This window comes from Saccopteryx bilineata, chromosome 2, assembly GCF_036850765.1.
Source record: "Saccopteryx bilineata isolate mSacBil1 chromosome 2, mSacBil1_pri_phased_curated, whole genome shotgun sequence".
In the NCBI taxonomy this organism is placed as follows: Eukaryota; Metazoa; Chordata; class Mammalia; order Chiroptera; family Emballonuridae; genus Saccopteryx; species Saccopteryx bilineata.
The window spans coordinates 144,413,187-144,429,798 of record NC_089491.1 but is presented as its reverse complement, the minus strand read 5'-3'; the positions used below and the strand labels follow the sequence as shown (position 1 = coordinate 144,429,798).

General features: G+C 40.9%; 1 protein-coding gene across 1 annotated transcript in view; it reads right to left on the bottom strand.

The window, feature by feature from the left end:
• MUC19 (mucin 19, oligomeric) overlaps window positions 1-16,612 on the bottom strand; it is a 154,335-nt gene that overhangs the window by 14,693 nt on the left and 123,030 nt on the right. Inside the window, 36 exon segments of the mRNA XM_066254398.1 lie at window positions 302-355; window positions 492-545; window positions 883-936; window positions 1,108-1,161; window positions 1,398-1,445; window positions 1,973-2,029; window positions 2,746-2,793; window positions 2,910-2,963; window positions 3,730-3,795; window positions 3,945-3,998; window positions 4,406-4,534; window positions 5,027-5,080; window positions 5,793-5,837; window positions 5,975-6,028; window positions 6,237-6,281; window positions 6,778-6,831; window positions 6,945-6,998; window positions 7,511-7,564; window positions 7,712-7,765; window positions 8,916-8,960; window positions 9,103-9,156; window positions 9,656-9,709; window positions 9,830-9,883; window positions 10,682-10,735; window positions 10,880-10,933; window positions 11,186-11,230; window positions 11,624-11,677; window positions 11,807-11,860; window positions 13,534-13,587; window positions 13,708-13,761; window positions 14,018-14,071; window positions 14,221-14,274; window positions 14,530-14,574; window positions 14,976-15,029; window positions 15,430-15,474; window positions 16,515-16,568. Coding sequence (XP_066110495.1) covers window positions 302-355; window positions 492-545; window positions 883-936; window positions 1,108-1,161; window positions 1,398-1,445; window positions 1,973-2,029; window positions 2,746-2,793; window positions 2,910-2,963; window positions 3,730-3,795; window positions 3,945-3,998; window positions 4,406-4,534; window positions 5,027-5,080; window positions 5,793-5,837; window positions 5,975-6,028; window positions 6,237-6,281; window positions 6,778-6,831; window positions 6,945-6,998; window positions 7,511-7,564; window positions 7,712-7,765; window positions 8,916-8,960; window positions 9,103-9,156; window positions 9,656-9,709; window positions 9,830-9,883; window positions 10,682-10,735; window positions 10,880-10,933; window positions 11,186-11,230; window positions 11,624-11,677; window positions 11,807-11,860; window positions 13,534-13,587; window positions 13,708-13,761; window positions 14,018-14,071; window positions 14,221-14,274; window positions 14,530-14,574; window positions 14,976-15,029; window positions 15,430-15,474; window positions 16,515-16,568 — 1,968 coding nt within the window.

Here is a 16,612-nt window from a genome sequence, read left to right as displayed (position 1 = left end):
ATTTTCTGGGCTCCTGGAAACTCCAGTAGACCTCAAAGTACTACCTGCAGAGGCAAGATAGATAAAAGATGGAGAGTAATACACCATTTGTAGCTTCATAAAATCACATCTAAAATGCTGGTGTACGGGAAGAAGAGAGAAGTCTAAAGAACCAGACCCAAGTCTGACTGACCTGACATATTGTTACTTCAGATAGAATATAGAACCCTGTTTCAGCCGTCTTCTTATTTGTTTATCATCGCCACAAACTCAAACATAAGATTATTGAGAATCCAAAAGGCTGAAAGAGCAAACCACTTACCAGTTATTATTCCAACTCCAGTGGTAGTTCTAACTTCTGTAAAAGTTGTAGACTCTAAGAAATAAGAGAGAGTGGTACGGAATGGATACAGAAATTTGGAAAGAATATGTAACTGGGTTACTTATGTAAAATTCCTATGGCAGACATCAGGTTTCTAGAGATTATATAGATCGACTTTTTCATCACTCACTTGTGTTGGAACTCCCAGGTGCAATGGTTGTGCCAGTAGTCACTCCAGTGGTAACTGAAATCACAAAAGGAGAGAATCAATTTGTGAATTCCCTTTGGCTTAAAACTCGGATTTAATTTAGAACAAATTAAAGAGTTTTTTAATGAATTAAAAGGTTTGTATCAGGAACTTTCTTGCCATATGTGATATATCATGCATGGTTTCTATTATGACATTTTATGACAAATATACAAAATAAAGGGGAATTTACATGAAGGAAAATCCTTAACATTCTGAAAACTTGTGCTCACAGAGAGATTTAGGTAAAACAGAATCCCCCCTAAGTCCATTATAGCCAATGCGCTTTATTTAAGATGAAGGGAAAAACAATGAGCTGGCTGCTGGTGCTTACCTAGTTTAATTCCACCCTCAGTGATTCTACTGCTTTCCGAAGATGTTGTAGCTCCTAAGAGAAATAAAGGAGAAGATAAGTAAGTCATATGACTGAGAAAAGTTTGCTGGTGTCCCAGGGTACAGATGGAAATGTGTATGTTTTTTGTGGAGGACTTAGGGGGCAGGAGTGGGGAGGAACTCATTCCTGAAGCTCCTTACATCCCCTGTTGGATGATTGATTTACCTGTGCTGGAACTTCCAGATGCAACTGTTGTGCCAGAGACCACACCAGTGGTGCCTAAAGCAGAATAGAGAAAAAGAAAATGCATCCTGAGGAGAGCATGACCAACAAAAAAAAAACAACTGTGTGACTCAAAAGCAGAAGACCTTTTAAGGGTTATCCTGTCAAAATGAAGTGCAGTCCTCATTTTTAAATTCAGTGCCACAATATACACATTGGCTCTTGGTCCAGTCTTGACAAATTGTTTCCCTAGGGTTAAATATCACAGGTTTCTGGGTCTTTCTCATGTTTACCTGTTTTACGTCCAGGACTTGGCCCTTCAGGTATGCCAGTGGTGGCTCCTAATACCAAGAAATAGACACAATATTTGTGTAAATGTATTTAATTGTGTTAGAAGAATAAGTTCATAGTATCTGAAATCCCAAATTGATAGACCTAAACTTCCAGAGTTACTTTCATTATCTTTGTTTCTCTAAATATATATATATAAAACTATATGGACTATATTGCTTCCATCCAACACCAGAGTAATAGCTTGAATGTCAGAAGGGGAAACCTTTCTGGACACCCCTGTAAAGAATTACAGTGTAAGTTTTGCCTAAAGGACCTATGATTTTCGTAAGTATAAGCTTCTTCTAACAAATGTCCCATGAAGAGACAAAGGCAAAGTATGAATTAGCAAGAATTTAAGAGTTGCCAATTCTACTTTCATTGATTAGGCTTCCTTCTATGGAAATTGTAGCTTCTGAGAGTGAAAACAAAGAAAGCAGTGAGGGCCAATGGAAACAGAATGAAAAGCGGTCACATGCTACTCTTCGAGAGCTAGCCCCAGGAAAGAAATGATAACACAATCTCCTCACTGACCCACCTGTGCTGGAACGTCCAGGTGAGACGGTACTGGCGCCAGGGCCCACTCCAGTAGAACCTGAAAACAAAATTGAACGGCAACATCATGTCATATTATTCCCATTAGAAGACGATACATTCTAGAATAGGATGAAGAAACTGCAGAATTCTTTATAATAGAAAAAGATCGTTTGCGGGGATAGCTTTTTCCAGAGATGTTTTATGCATTTTCTGAGGTAATGTATCATTCTGAATATAAATTTGTTGGGGAGAGGGTGCAATGTGGGGTGGTGGTGGGGACTCTCAGAGACAACCTGCCTTTCTCTGGGATCAATGTTGGCTAGACAAAGGTATTTTCCTCTACTCACCTGTTCGAATGCCAGTGACTAGGCTACTAGATCCCCCAACAAAAAGATATAAAGCAGGATTGACTGCTTGTTGAATTTTTATTTGGGTAATGCATTGACTGTAGAAATTTTAATGTTCTAGAAAAGAACAGACAGGTAACAAAGAAACCTGGTGATACTGTGTAATGCTCATATAATATCATTGTTGAGAATGGACTCTGGAGCCAGACTGAGTTAAAATCTGCTGATCATTTGCTGTGTGACCTTGGGAAATATTTCTAAGCCACAGATTTCCTCATCTGTAAAAAGAATAGTGCTTTCTTCACTGTTTGGAGTGAGGGGTCAGCGAAATAATAATGAGAAGGGTGTAGGTAGAATAGTTAGTGCTCGAAAGTTTTAGCTGTGATGTCATTGCATAGTGGAGAAGTTGGGAAGCCTGTGAGCTCACCTGTATTCATGCTGGTGGTCCCACTGCCTCTAGAGGGCGCTGTCGCTTCTAGGAGAGAGGAAAGGTAGACTGTATGAAGAGCATTTAGAATTGTGAGGAAAGTTAAAGGTGTAGTTTCCTCAGTGGCAGCACTGTGGAGGATTCTCTCCATCTGGCTTGCTCACCTGTGTTTGAACTCCCAGGTCCAAGTGAAGTGCCAGAAGCTACCCTAGTGGTACCTGCCACAAGAAAAGAAGTGGTGACTTTTCTTCCCATTGGGATGGGAGAAGATCCGCTTATTTGGGGGCTTTTTCAACTGATGGCAAGTTATTTGTGCTCTTTTATGAATAGTTATATTCTAAAATCAATAAAGATGGAAAATCCTCAACACACGAGCCCCCTTCTTTCTTGGATTTAATGGTACTAAGAGAGAGGTTATTCATGCTTTGTCCCTTGTCCTTCTGCCTCCCCCCCCCCATAGTCGCCTAATGTGCTTCCAACGCCTTCATTTACTGATGCTCGAGTGGTAGCTCCTAAGAGAATGAAACCAGGAAAATTTTGAAGTAGAAAGATAAGTTAGTGGGAAAAGTTTCAGTCACTTGTGTTCATGGAAAGTCTAATGAATTAAAATAGCTTTTCTGTTATCCATGTGGCCTTCTGTTTACATGAAATGGAATTTTCTTGGACTGTCCTTCCAGCAGGTAATATTGTGGTGCTACCTAACATAACAAATGAAACAAGAAAACTTTCTAAACAATTATCATTTTTACTTCCATTTGCAGGATCTACCTATGTGAGGCTGGACTACAAAAATAGAAGGATTGGAACATCAAGTAACAAAAGAAAACACTGTTGATCTGAGATGAGAGTTCCTAAAAACTCCTCCCCAGATATCTATCTTACTAAGAAACAAAGGTGAATTATCAACATCCAAAAGTCTGTCTTCCTCCCCATTCATCTCTCTCTCTCTCTCGTTCACAGACACGCACACAAACACACACAAACAATAATTCTCATTTGTTTTTTGTTTCATTACAGTAGTTCTACTGACTCCTGGGGAAGTTGTGGCTTCTAGAAGAAAAAATAAAGCAATAAAGGATAGAGATTTAGGAAGAAGAGAAAACATACTGAGATGCTCCCACAGGAAAAGATGAATGTGAAAGAAATTTCTGTCACCTTATTTCCAGAAAGGGCATTTTCTTTTCAGTTTGTTAACCTACCTGTATTGAAACTTCCAGGTGCAACTGTTGTACTTGAGACCACACCAGTGGTACCTGAAATGAGAATGTCATGAGGTCATCATGGTAAATCTTCTGCACAGAGGCAACCTGAGTATAAAATAAATGCATATTCCCAGGGCCACATCTTTCAGTGGTGCAGGACACCTCCAGAGTGTACCACTGAGGCGACTTTGTGCAGCCCCATCAGAGGGCCCTTTCACTGGCCTTCTCCTACATTGGATCATGGAGCAGATAGATACATTATTCCCATGTATCAATTATTTTATTCATTCAGCCTATATTTATTAATACTTGCTGAGTATTAGTGATTCATCAGTGAAAAAAAATGAATGTACACTTTTATTTTTCCCCCTCAAGAAGCCTATTTTTAAAGAAGCCTATAGCAAATATAACGTAAAATCTTCAACTGGGAGAAGAAAATTTTTATTTGCCACATTTACCTGTTTTACTTTTAGTGACTTGACTGCCTGATGTTAGGCAGTCTCTGATGTTTGAAAGAGAAAAAGATTCTGACTGTGTTATGACCAGTAACCAATCAAGACAGCCATTAAGCAACTTGGTATTTAAAGCTCAAGATAAAAAGTCAAGTGAGAGGCAAAATATTTCTAAGTTCATTTTGGTGATCTACTTCCCTGAGATAGAACCTCTGGGAGTGTTGACTCCTGCTGATTCTGCAGTGATACCTATACTGTCCAGTGGCTTAGCTTAGTCTTCCACGGAATTACTATTCCTACTACTCTTTTCAGTAATCTACAGCACAAGACCAAGCTTCTGAAAAAGCTGGTCTAGAAACAAGTGGAGGGGTGTGAATCAATAGCATGACAAGTGTGGAGTACGGGCTGAAGGGTATGTCTTTTCTCTACAACAATCTTTCCGATCCAGAGGCAAACTCATGATGGTCCTCAATGACAAAGGCTAGGGACTCCTGGCTCTTAACTGATTTCATCACAGGAGCGCTGGCCTCTGGGAGAGGAAATGAGGAAAATGGAATGCATGTTTGAAGATATGTATATCTCCTTGAGGTTAGACCAAGGTGATCACCTTTGAATATATTCACTTACCAGTGCTAAAACTTCCAGGTGCAAGAGTTGTGCCAAGGACTACTCCACTGCTTCCTGGAATCACAAAGGGGAAAGGATGGCTATGTCATTGGCTTTACATTAAAGGAAAGGCCAAGAAAAAAGACATCATCAGTTTAAATCATAGAAAGCTTATTCTATAGTTCCTTATATATCTTTTCACAAGTGCATCCCTTTTTCTTTTATTTTTTTTAAGCAAAACTATGTTTTCTCATTAGGAATCTTTCTATTCTGCATATTGGTAAATATCTGGGAGTTATTTATACTTTCTCATGCTCACTTATGTGACTGCTTGAGACCTGGCCTCTTGGTACAGTAGTCTGGGCTACTGAAGAGCAAAAAAGAGAGAAAAAATTCTGCTGCATGTAAACTTGAGTGTCTGGGTAAAGCATTAATACTCTGAAATTTGGAGGCTCAGAAAGATTTCTATAAAGCAGATATCACTCTGTATTTAGCCAATTCAAATTGCTAGGAGGATTTCACACACACACAAAGAGAAACTTTCTGGATTTTGCCTAATATGCTGGTGATATTTGTAATACTCATGGAGAAATCCCATCCCATCTTCAGACTTAGAGCAGGAAAGCTAAGTTCTAGAATTTAGCATATTTTCAAAAATATTTTCTCTCTAATAGCAAATCAAATCTGACTTACTTGTAGCATCCCCAGATTGAATACAAACTCTCTCAAGGAAAGCCTAGAGAATCTTAAACCCAATAACCCCAAATAAGGAGCTCTTCATTCTTACCTGTTGGGACTTCAGGTCCAGTCTCTTCTTTGGAAGTTGTGGCCTCTGAGGAAAGAAATACAAGAATGATAAAGTCTGGTAATTTGAAAAGATTTTGCAGTAGGATTTTATTAGAGCAACCCTAAAAGAGAGATCATGTCCTCTGAGATTAAATAAGGAAACATTCCTTCCTGTTAACGTACCTGTGTTAAAACTTGCAGGTGTAACAGCCGTTCCAGGAAACTCTCCAGTAGTACCTAAAATGCAAGGAGTTAGTGGAACAATCAAGTACTTCCTCCCCAGGTCCATCTTGGCAGCATCGACGTGGCCCTAAAACATTGGAAGCCCTTTTGTGAAGGCACTCCGCTCTGAAGAAAATGGAAAATGGACCTCACAGCATGCCATTTCCCAGGTCTCCCTTTGACTATGTAACAGGAGGGAAGCAGGTCTTTCGATGTCCCTTACCTGTATCAGTTCCAGGGAATGATCCACCAGGTGTGCCAGAGGAGCCTAAGGCAGGAAGCAAAGCATGGTATTAATCTTTGCAAGGAATACTCTCTGCTCTAACTTAGAGCATTTTGATAACCAGTTGCCTTCATAAAGCTTTCTAGTAAGAAGAAATAAAAATAATAAACATTGTGTGTGAGTAGATGAGAAAGATAATAGAAAGTGGCAGGCTATTTGAGGAAGGTAAACTGGGTAAGGAGGTTGGGAAGTACAGGGTGGTTGAGATATAGGCAATATATATTTATACTATTTTTTCAGGAAAATTAAAAAAAAGAGAAAAGAAAGAACATGTCTATAAGCCAGAATACTGAGGACAGCCAGGCTGAGGCATTTGAGGTCTTGGAATTCCCAAGTAGAATAACTATTCAGTTGATATCATACAATATGGCCTCAGAGGAAAAGCAGGTTCCTCCTTCAAATTCCTTCCTGTTCATTTGTTCACTGAAGCAACTCAAATGGACAAATGATTAGAGCCTAGGCTTCAGACTAAACAGTTTACCTCCTGGCAATCCTCCTTGGGTAGTCTCACTGCTTGCTGGGTAAGTTGTGGCTTCTAAGAGAAGAAAAAATAAAATAAAAAGGAGTAAAGATTAGAGTTGAAGAGAGGACAAACTAGGGCTCTGATTGGCTAAGACCTGTTGAGGGGACTTATTAAGAATTCCATACCTGTGTTGGTACTTCCAGGTTTCAGAGTTGTGCCAGAGTTAGCCTCAGTCGTGCCTAAAATAAGAATTATGGTGACCACATCAATTCTTTGCCCATCAAAAAATGGGCATGAGCTTTAAGAAAAACAAACAAAACAAAAACCAAACAAACAAAAACTTTTGTTTCTCCCAAAGTAAATATACTTCTCTAAACTTTCTAGTTTTGACTCCACCCATAGATTGCCCATGAAACATTTCATCCCTCAGCAAAACTGCAGAGGAAAGTCCACCACCACTGGATCTTTCTTTTAAGGTTAGTTAGAGGGAGATGGATCTGCATGAAAATTACCTATGAAACCAGCAGGAAATGGGCCCCACAATGCCCTGATAAAGTGTGCTTAAATCACAGGACAAGGATGAAAAGTTATATTATCTGAACTGAATTCATTGATGTCAAATATTAAACATCTGCTAATTTTTTGCCCAATATTCAGAATATGAAAAATTCAAAGAGGTTTGATGTATTTCACACAAAAAAATTATCATGATGTTATTAGAAGGTATAAGTAGTGCCTTAACAGAGCTCACCTGTGGTCACTCCAACTCTTGCTGTTTCACCATCTTCTACAGAAGTGGTAGCCCCTAAAAGAGAAAAATGAGATAGAGATAGCTGAAAACTATTTAAGGACTATGAAAGGATAGGGTAGTTCTCTCCAACAAGGTAACAGCTGAAGAGGAATCTCATCACAACAGACCCATCAAAGTGGCCCTGCTACTTTATTGACTCACCTGTGTTGGAACTACCAGGGGCAACAGTTGTGCCAAGGGCTACCCCAGAGGTGCCTGAAACACAAAGAGTCAAGATCTTCATGGTTACTCATATATGTCTCTTAATGATCTGCCTCTAGAAGATTCTGGGTGTAGCTATGTCATACCCAAGGGCCTTTTCACTACTTCCTGATGAGAGGACAATCACATACTTTTCCTATGACTCATACCATTAAAGAAGTAGTAAACATAGTTATATTCCAAATGTAAGGCACCCTCCAAAGACATTCCATTCACTTAAAATGGAGAAGAAATGTAGGTTTTCCCCAGGTTCACCTGCCACACTGTCAGTGGCTTGGCCTCGCGGTACTTCAGTGGTACCTAAAATGGGAGTAAAACCAGAAAACTATTTAAATGTGCTCTTTTGAGCAAGAGAACTTATATAAAACATAAGCCTGTTTAAGAGTTCATTGCTTTCTCTTCCACCCAGGTATATCATATTTCTCAGCTCCTCTGACATCTTAGTCAGTATGCCATCAAAGAGGAAACCTCTCAAAGGGATTTCACCAGCAGCCCTTCCTAAGAAAGTTACAGCTATGAGACTTCAGCAAATGTTGACTGTTTATCAATAATATGCTAAATCAAAGAAAATATTGAATAAATGCAAACAACTCTGCGGGGAAGCACACCCCGTACACCATCAAAGTGGGAGCTGGTGTAGAGGGATACTCAATGGGAAAGCCCACTGTTCTCACCAGGTCTGGGTCCAGTTCCCGGAGTGTTGCTGCCTTCTGTCAGTGTTGTGGCCTCTGATAGAAGGAAATGGGGAGTGGTGAAGTCTGAGGACTTGGGATGTTAGGGAAAAAACTATGTCCAAATTTGATCAGAACAGAAATGCTAACATTATTATGTTAAATATGGAGCTTAGTTGTTGTAATACTACCTGTGCGGGAACTCCCAGGAGGAATGGTTGTCCTGGAGAATTCTCCTGTAGCTCCTAAAAAGTGGGAAGATGAAGGTGTCAACACAGCATTAGCTCTCTCCTTAAACTGAAGTAGCTCTGTGTCTTTAAATGGCTAGAAGATCTTTCCTGAGGATTCACATTTCAGAAGGAAATGAACTGTCAACGACTCTCCACAGTGTCACGTATTGATCATTGTTGCTACTGGAGTTCCCTGTCCACAGATCCCAGTGAGAGCGAAAGCAGACCATGTGCTACCCTCACCTGTTTCACTTCCACTCCCTGGACTCCCTGTTGTGACAGAGGTGCCTAAAGGAGGGAAAAGGGCAGGTGATGGATCCTTCATTGTAAAACAAATTCAGCAGTTACTTGAGGGATTTCGACACTCCCAGGTTTAAAGAAAAACTGACTCTTATACACTCAAAGAGTGAATTGATTTAGTGTATACTACCTGGCTTGGAACTCTGTGAACTGCTGCTGGCTCCAGGGGGAAGCACGGTGCCACCTAGTAACACAAGCGGAGTGAAGCTCCAACCTAAGTACATGTTTCATCACTCCACTGACAATTATTAAGCAAGTCTTCTGTGAAATATTGTTTTAAGCCTTTGGATATAGCAGTGAGTACAATAATCAAAGACCCCCACAACCCCAAAAATGGCTTATATTCTAGCAGGTAAAGTATAGCAATAAACAATAAACATAATAAGTCAACAAGACAGATGTAGTTAAGTGCTATGGGAAAATGGCAAACCATATATGAGGATGGTGCATTTATAGGCAAGGACTGGCCCAAAGGTTCACCTCATCCAACACCTACCTCTGCAAGCTTGGGCCTCTGAAAATATAGATAGGTATACGCAAGGCCATAGAATTCCTAGGCCGACTATGGTGTATCACTCTGGCATACTGTATTCTCAAACTAAGGAAGGCAGGTTTCCTCTGCCTACCTTTCCACCCATGTCCATTCTAGCCACAAACAGATTAATCAGGTCAAAAAAGCTCACTGCCTGGAAGTCCTGCTTGGGTGGTCCCAGGTCCTGCCATGGAAGTTGTGGCCTCTGATAGTGAAAGAAAGAAAAGGAGTAAAGACTAGCTCATAGGAAAGTCCACACAGTGCTATTCAGAATATATCATCTAAGGTGCCAATGTCCAGGTTTTATGTGTATTTTTAGACTAACCTGTGATGTAAGATCCAGGTTCCGGAGTTTTTCCAGATACAATACCAGTAGTGCCTACAATAAGAAAGGAACAATGGTCCCTAGTTCCACTGCATGTTCATCACATGCTTTAAATAGGAATCTAAATCTCTATGTAGCAACAAACCATAACCTTGTGACTTGGAACGCCAAGAAGTCATCTATCTGTGCCCTATGTAACACTTATTGTACAAGTTTACTGAGATCCCAACTATCATGTCTCATTCTTTTGATGAGAGCAATGAAATTTCTCTTTGTATTACTATTTACATTTCTCTTTGACTTCATGATATTCTAGTGAAGAGTCTTATAAACTCGGGTATAAGGAGAGAAGATAATGATGGCTTGTCTTTTTTTTTTTTTTTTTTTTGTATTTTTCTGAAGCTGGAAACGGGGAGAGACAGTCAGACAGACTCCCGCATGCGGCCGACCGGGATCCACGCGGCACGCCCACCAGGGGGCGATGCTCTGCCCATCTGGGATGTCGCTCTGTCGCGACCAGAGCCACTCCAGCGCCTGGGGCAGAGGCCAAGGAGCCATCCCCAGCGCCCGGGCCATCTTTGCTCCAATGGAGCCTTGGCTGGGGAGGGGAAGAGAGAGACAGAGAGGAAGGGGGGTGGAGAAGCAGATGGGCGCTTCTCCTGTGTGCCCTGGCCGGAAATCGAACCCGGGACTTCTGCACGCCAGGCCGACACTCTACCACTGAGCCAACTGGCCAGGGCCGGCTTGTCTTTTTTAATCCAATATACCATCTATAAATAGATGTAGAATACTTTCAGAAGACAAGTTTAAATTAGTTATTCTGAGGTGCAGGTTTAGCTTAGCAATGCTCACCTGTGTCTGTTCCACCTCTGGTTATTTCACCTTCCCCAGAGAATGTAGTGGCCTCTGAGGGAAAGAAGGTGAAAAGGGGTAATTAGGGAATAAAAGGTATAAAGAAGATATGCTGATATCCCTGCAATGTATAAGACCAAAAGTGACATCTAATTTGCTGAAAGAGATACAATAGACCCTGGCAACCTCCTGACTCACCTGGGTTGGAACTGCCAGGAGCACTAGTTGTCCCAGGGGCCACCCCAGTGGTGTCTGAAACACAAAGGGTCAGAAGCTGCAGGGATTTGTCTGATGAATTGCTTCTAGAAGGGCCTCAGTGTGTGTTTGTTAAATGAAAGGGCCCTTTCGCTAATTCAAGATGAAGAGACAGTCTAGGTCTTTGCTGTGGCCCACACCATTGAGAAAGCAATAAAATAGTGATGTTCCCAGCATGAGGCACCCTTCCGAGTCATTCGACCACATCTATTACAGGAGATGGAGAAAGAACACGGCAGTCAGCATCACCTGTCACACTCCCGGTTGCTTGTTGTCCTGGTTCTGTAGTGGTGCCTATTGTGGAACAAAAATCAGAAAAATATTTGAATGTGACAGAAAATATATAAATATTACTATTGTTCTTTATAAAGGAAAAACATTTTCTTAGGGTATGTCTGTTTAGGTTTTCACATTGCTGTCACCCCTTCCCAGACATGCAGTATTTCTGAGCTCTCCCTTACTTTATTATTTGCAGACCTTCACAGGGTAACTTCACCAACACCCTTTTGTTACAACGTTAACAATTGTGACACTAGAGTCAGTAGTGAGAGTTTCTGCAAAGTATGTTAAATATAAGGAACACTAGATGCAAATGGAAACCACTGCATGAAAGCACTCCTCCCAACAGGCGAGGCTAAGAAGAGGCACAATTCACGGTAAACCCCAAATGCAGGGACGTTTTCTCACCAGTTCTCAGTCCAGTCCCAGGAGTGCCACTGCCTTCTCTTAAAGTCGTGGCCTCTGAAGGAAGAAAGTGATGAATGTCGAGGTCAGATTTGCAGTATTATGAAAAGAATTCAGTTGGGTTTTTGTCAGAGGAAATCTAATAATGCTGTGTTTAACTGTGCAGTTTTCTTCTTATTATCCTACCTGTCTGGAAACTTCCAGGTATAACGGTTGTCCTAGAGAAATCCTGTGTAGCACCTAACAATGAGAAACATAAAGACATCAAAACAACACAGCTCCACCACAACCTGAAGCACCTAGGTGGCTTTGATTACTAAGAGATTTAACCTGAGACCTCTACTTCTGAGAGAAATGAGCCATCAGTAGCTGTTCATACTTCCTACACTGACTGACCATCTAATCATTGTTGCTATTAGAGTACCTTTTCCACTAAATGTGGAAGAAAATCTTATGTCACCCTCACCTATTTCTCTTCCAGTCCCTGAACTCCCTGGTGGGACAAAAGTGCCTAAATAAATAAATAAATAAATATAAATAAAAAAGGCAGATGATGAGATTAACTTTTAAAATGTTACTCGTCACTTACTTGAAGTACCCTTTTTTTTTAGTCACTTTATTTAGTTCTATAAATACTAGTACATTAAGCAGTTCTACAAAGGTTAAAACTGTGATATAATCCAGTGCTTTTCAACCACTAGTATAAGCTAATTTCTATTATTGTTTTGTTGTTTGTTTGTTTGTTTATTTTACAGGGATAGAGAGAGGGATGGATAGGGACAGACAGACAGGAACGGAGAGAGATGAGAAGCATCAATCATCAGTTTTTCGTAGCAACACCTTAGTTGTTCACTGATTGCTTTCTCATATGTGACTTGACTGTGGGCCTTCAGCAGACCGAGTAACTCCTTGCTCAAGTCAGCGACCTTGGGTCCAAGCTGGTGAACTTTTTGCTCAAGCCAGATGAGTCCACGCTCAAGCTGGCAACCTCGGGGTCTTGAACCTGGGTCCTCCGCATCCCAGTCTGACGCTCTATCCACTGCACCACTGCCTGGTCAGACCTTACTTGAAGTATCTTAATAGTCTAAATTTTAATAGGACTCTGTGAGTGTAATACTCTCATATGGTGAATTTATATAGTATATCCTACAAGGATTGTCATTTTATGAACTGCTGCTGGCTCCAGGGGAAAGCATGGTGCTATCTATCAATGCAAGTACAGTCGTCCCTCACCATGTCACGGTTAACTTTTCACTGTCTCATTGTAGTGCAGATTTTTAAATTGTGTATATCAAATATTGTATTGTGGATTTTTCACTATATTGTGAGATTTTTTTGGTATATAGGTATTTCTATATATTATTTTAATTACTTTTGCAGTAAAATAAGCAAAATAAGTGTGGAAAAGGTTAATAACAGTGTAGGAAATGTTTATAAGAGTGTGGGGAGGGTTTATAAAGGCTTAATATATATATATAAATAATAAAATAAATATAAGATCACTACTTTGCAGATTTTCACCTACCGCAGGGGATTCTGGAACCTAAATCCCACAATAGACGAGGGACTACTCTAGAGTATTTTTGGCCTTTACATGTATCAGTAACCAAGATTCAAAGATGTATTCCCTGATGTGCCCACATTCTAGCTGCTGGAGAACAGCAGTTAACAGTAAACATGATGAATAAGTCAGTGTGCTCTGAAAAATGTCAGAAACCATAGGATTAGGGTCTTGGCAACAGAGTCATTGAGCAGGTTGGTCTCACCCCTGCCAACAACTAGCTCTGTGAGCTAGGGCCTCTGGTAGTCCAGACAGGAAGCCCATTTCCTCAGTTCCCTTTCCACGCATGTGTTCACTGCTGCCACACAAAAATCGATAAATCATCCCAGAGCCTTGGACTAAAAGAACTCACCTCCAGGAAATCTTGATTGGGTGCTTCCTCTTCCTCCCATGGAAGTTGTAGCCTCTGATAGAGAGAGGGAAAAAAAGAAGTAAGACTAGGTTAAGAGAAAGTACACATTGTGCTGTTGTCAAAATATATCAACTAAGGTGCGTATGTCCAGTTTTTGCCTGAATTCTCACTTACCTGTGTTGTAACTTCCAGGTTCCAGGGTTTCTCCAGAGGCCATGACAGTAGTACCTAAAGCCAGAAAGAGACAGTGGTCACTAGTTCAATTACTTGTCCACAATATGACTTAAATAGGAATCACTGTCTCACGGCGCAGCTCTTATAAGCTAAGGCAATAAGGTATTCATGTAAGAACTGGCTTGTTTCACAGCATTTTTTTTCTAATATAAATGACTTCTTATAACATATGAGTAGAGTAGATACATTTTGAGAAGACTTTTTTAAAAAAGTTACTATGAAGTGCAGGTATTGGCTTAGCAGCGCTCACCTGTGTTTATTCCAAGTCTGGTTGTTGCTCTTTGTCCCGGGACAGTTGTGGCCTCTGAGAAAGCAAAGGAGAAAAGAGGCAATGAGAGACTATCTAAGGATCCTGATGGAGAGATTGTGGTTTCCCTGCACTGTATAGTATCAGGGAAGACATCTAGTTGTGGGTGGACATGCTGAAGATACTCGGTCAACAGGCTGGCTCACCTGTGTTGGAACTTCCTGGGGCAATGGTTGTGCCAGGAGCTATGCCAGTGGTGCCTGAAACACAAAGGGTCTGAGTTCTTCACAGTGACTCACCTTTGTGTCCTGAAGACCTGACTCTAGAAGGACTCTAGCTTATCTTTGTTATAACTGAGGACCAATCGCTGCTTCCTGATGAGGTGGGAAGCCAGGACATTCTTATAACTCAGATCACTTAGATGGAAATAAAATCGTATGTTCCCAGCATGAGGGAACCATTCCCTGGCACTCCATTCAAAGTGAAAAAGGTACGGGACATTCACCCACGTTTACCTGTCACACTTCCAGTAGCTTGGCCTCCTGGGACTTTAGTGGTGCCTACCATGAGAGGAAAACCAGAAATATATTTGAATGTATCAAGAAAAGTCCTGAACATTATCATTGCACTTTTGAGCTGACAGCCTTTACTAGGAAAGCATTCTATAAGAGGTCACATTGCTCTCCCTTCTTCAAGTGTGTAATACTCCTCAGCCCCGTAACACCTCAGTGTGGTACTTGTTCCACAGCAGAAACCTCTTCTTTAGTGTCCAACACCAGTTTATTGAGAAGGTAAAAACTATGAGGCTAAAAGCCAGTTTGAGAGTATTTTAATAATACTAAATATTCACAAACCTAATAGAAAAATGCAAACCACTCAGTACAAAAACACACTTCCCAGCAAGGCCCTATGTGGGGTCATAATTTACAGTAAACCCCAAAATGGTGGTACTTGTTCTCACCAGGTCTGAGTCCAGTCTCAGGAGTGCCGACGCCTTCTGTCAGCGTTGTAGCCTCTGAAGTGAGGAAATGGGGAATGGTGAGACTGAGGATTTGGGATGTGAGGGAAGAATTTTGTTCATTAATGACCAGAATAGGAATACTGACAAAACTATGAGTTTAAATATGCAGATTTCTTCTTGTTCTCCTACCTATATGGGAACTCTCAGGTGTAATGGTTGTTCTAAACAAGAATTCCCTTGTAGCTTCTAAACGTGAGACATTAACACAACCTTAGTCCCCTCCTTTAAACTCTGTGGCCTTGAAGACAATACCTGCCACCTGTATTTTTGAAAATATGGGCCATCAAAGACTTTCCAGGATTCTATCCTGAACAACCTAATGCTTGTTGTTGTATCAGGAGTTCCCTTGTCCACATATCTCAGCAAATTGAAAGGAGACCTATAACAACCTCACCTGCTTCACTTCCAGTCCCCGGACTCCCTGCTGAGACAGAAGTGCCTACAGGAGGAAAAAGGTAGATGATGGTTCAACTTTCTAAATGTTATTCTTCTAACTCTTGAGATGTTTGATGTTCTGAGGATTATAGTGGAACATTGTACTTCTAATACTCTCAGATGGTGAATTGATACAGTGTTCCCTACATTGCTTGCCATTCTGGGAATGTCTGCAGCTCCAGGTGAATATATCGTGACACCTATTAAGGCAACTTTTGAGAAGTTCTATAATAATTATCTGCTTAATCCTGTCACTGATATTTATAATGCAAATCTACTGTGCAATTTTGTTTTAGAACTTTGGTTGTAACACTGAACACATTACTCAAAGATTTATTTTTTTTAATGTGGCTTATATTCCAACAATTAGAGACCAGCCACAAACTGTATTTATGACAAATAAGTTAATTGGTTGTATGATAATAAGTGCCATGAAAAAATGGCAAACCATAAAGAATAATTACATGAAGCCTGACCAAGTGGGGGCGCAGTAGATAGAGTGTCAGATTGGAACACAGTGGGCACAGGTTTGAAACCCCTAGGTTGCTGACTTGAGCGCGGGCTCTTCTGGTTTGAGCAAGGCTCACCAACTTGAGTCCAAGGTTGCTGGCTTGAAGAAGAGATTACATGCTCTGCTGTATTTCCCCATGTCAAGACACATATGAGAAAGCAATCAGCAAACAACTAAGATTCCGCAACAAACAGTTGAAGCTTCTCATCTCTCTCCCTTTGAATCTCCATGTCCCTCTCTCTGTCTCTGTCACACACACACAAAAAGTGTAAGAATGGGGTAAAACTGGGCTGGGTCTGGCCCATAAATTAGGTTATTCTTACCATCCAACCAGGAGCTCTGATTAGATGTACAAATATAGAGCAAGACATGTGATGACAGACATTTCTTGGCAACACAGCTTTGTGACTCTGGCATGCTCTGCTCCCAGAGAGAGTGCGTCCATTTCCTCAACTCACCTTCCCAAGCATGCTCACTGCTACCATGCAAAACATCGATACATAACCCCAAAGCCTCAGACTAAAAATGCTCACCTCCTGGAAGTCCTGCTTGGGTGGTCCCACTTCCTCCCATGGAAGTTGTGGCCTCTGATAGAGAAAGGAAAAAAGGAATAAGACAGGGTTAAGAGAAG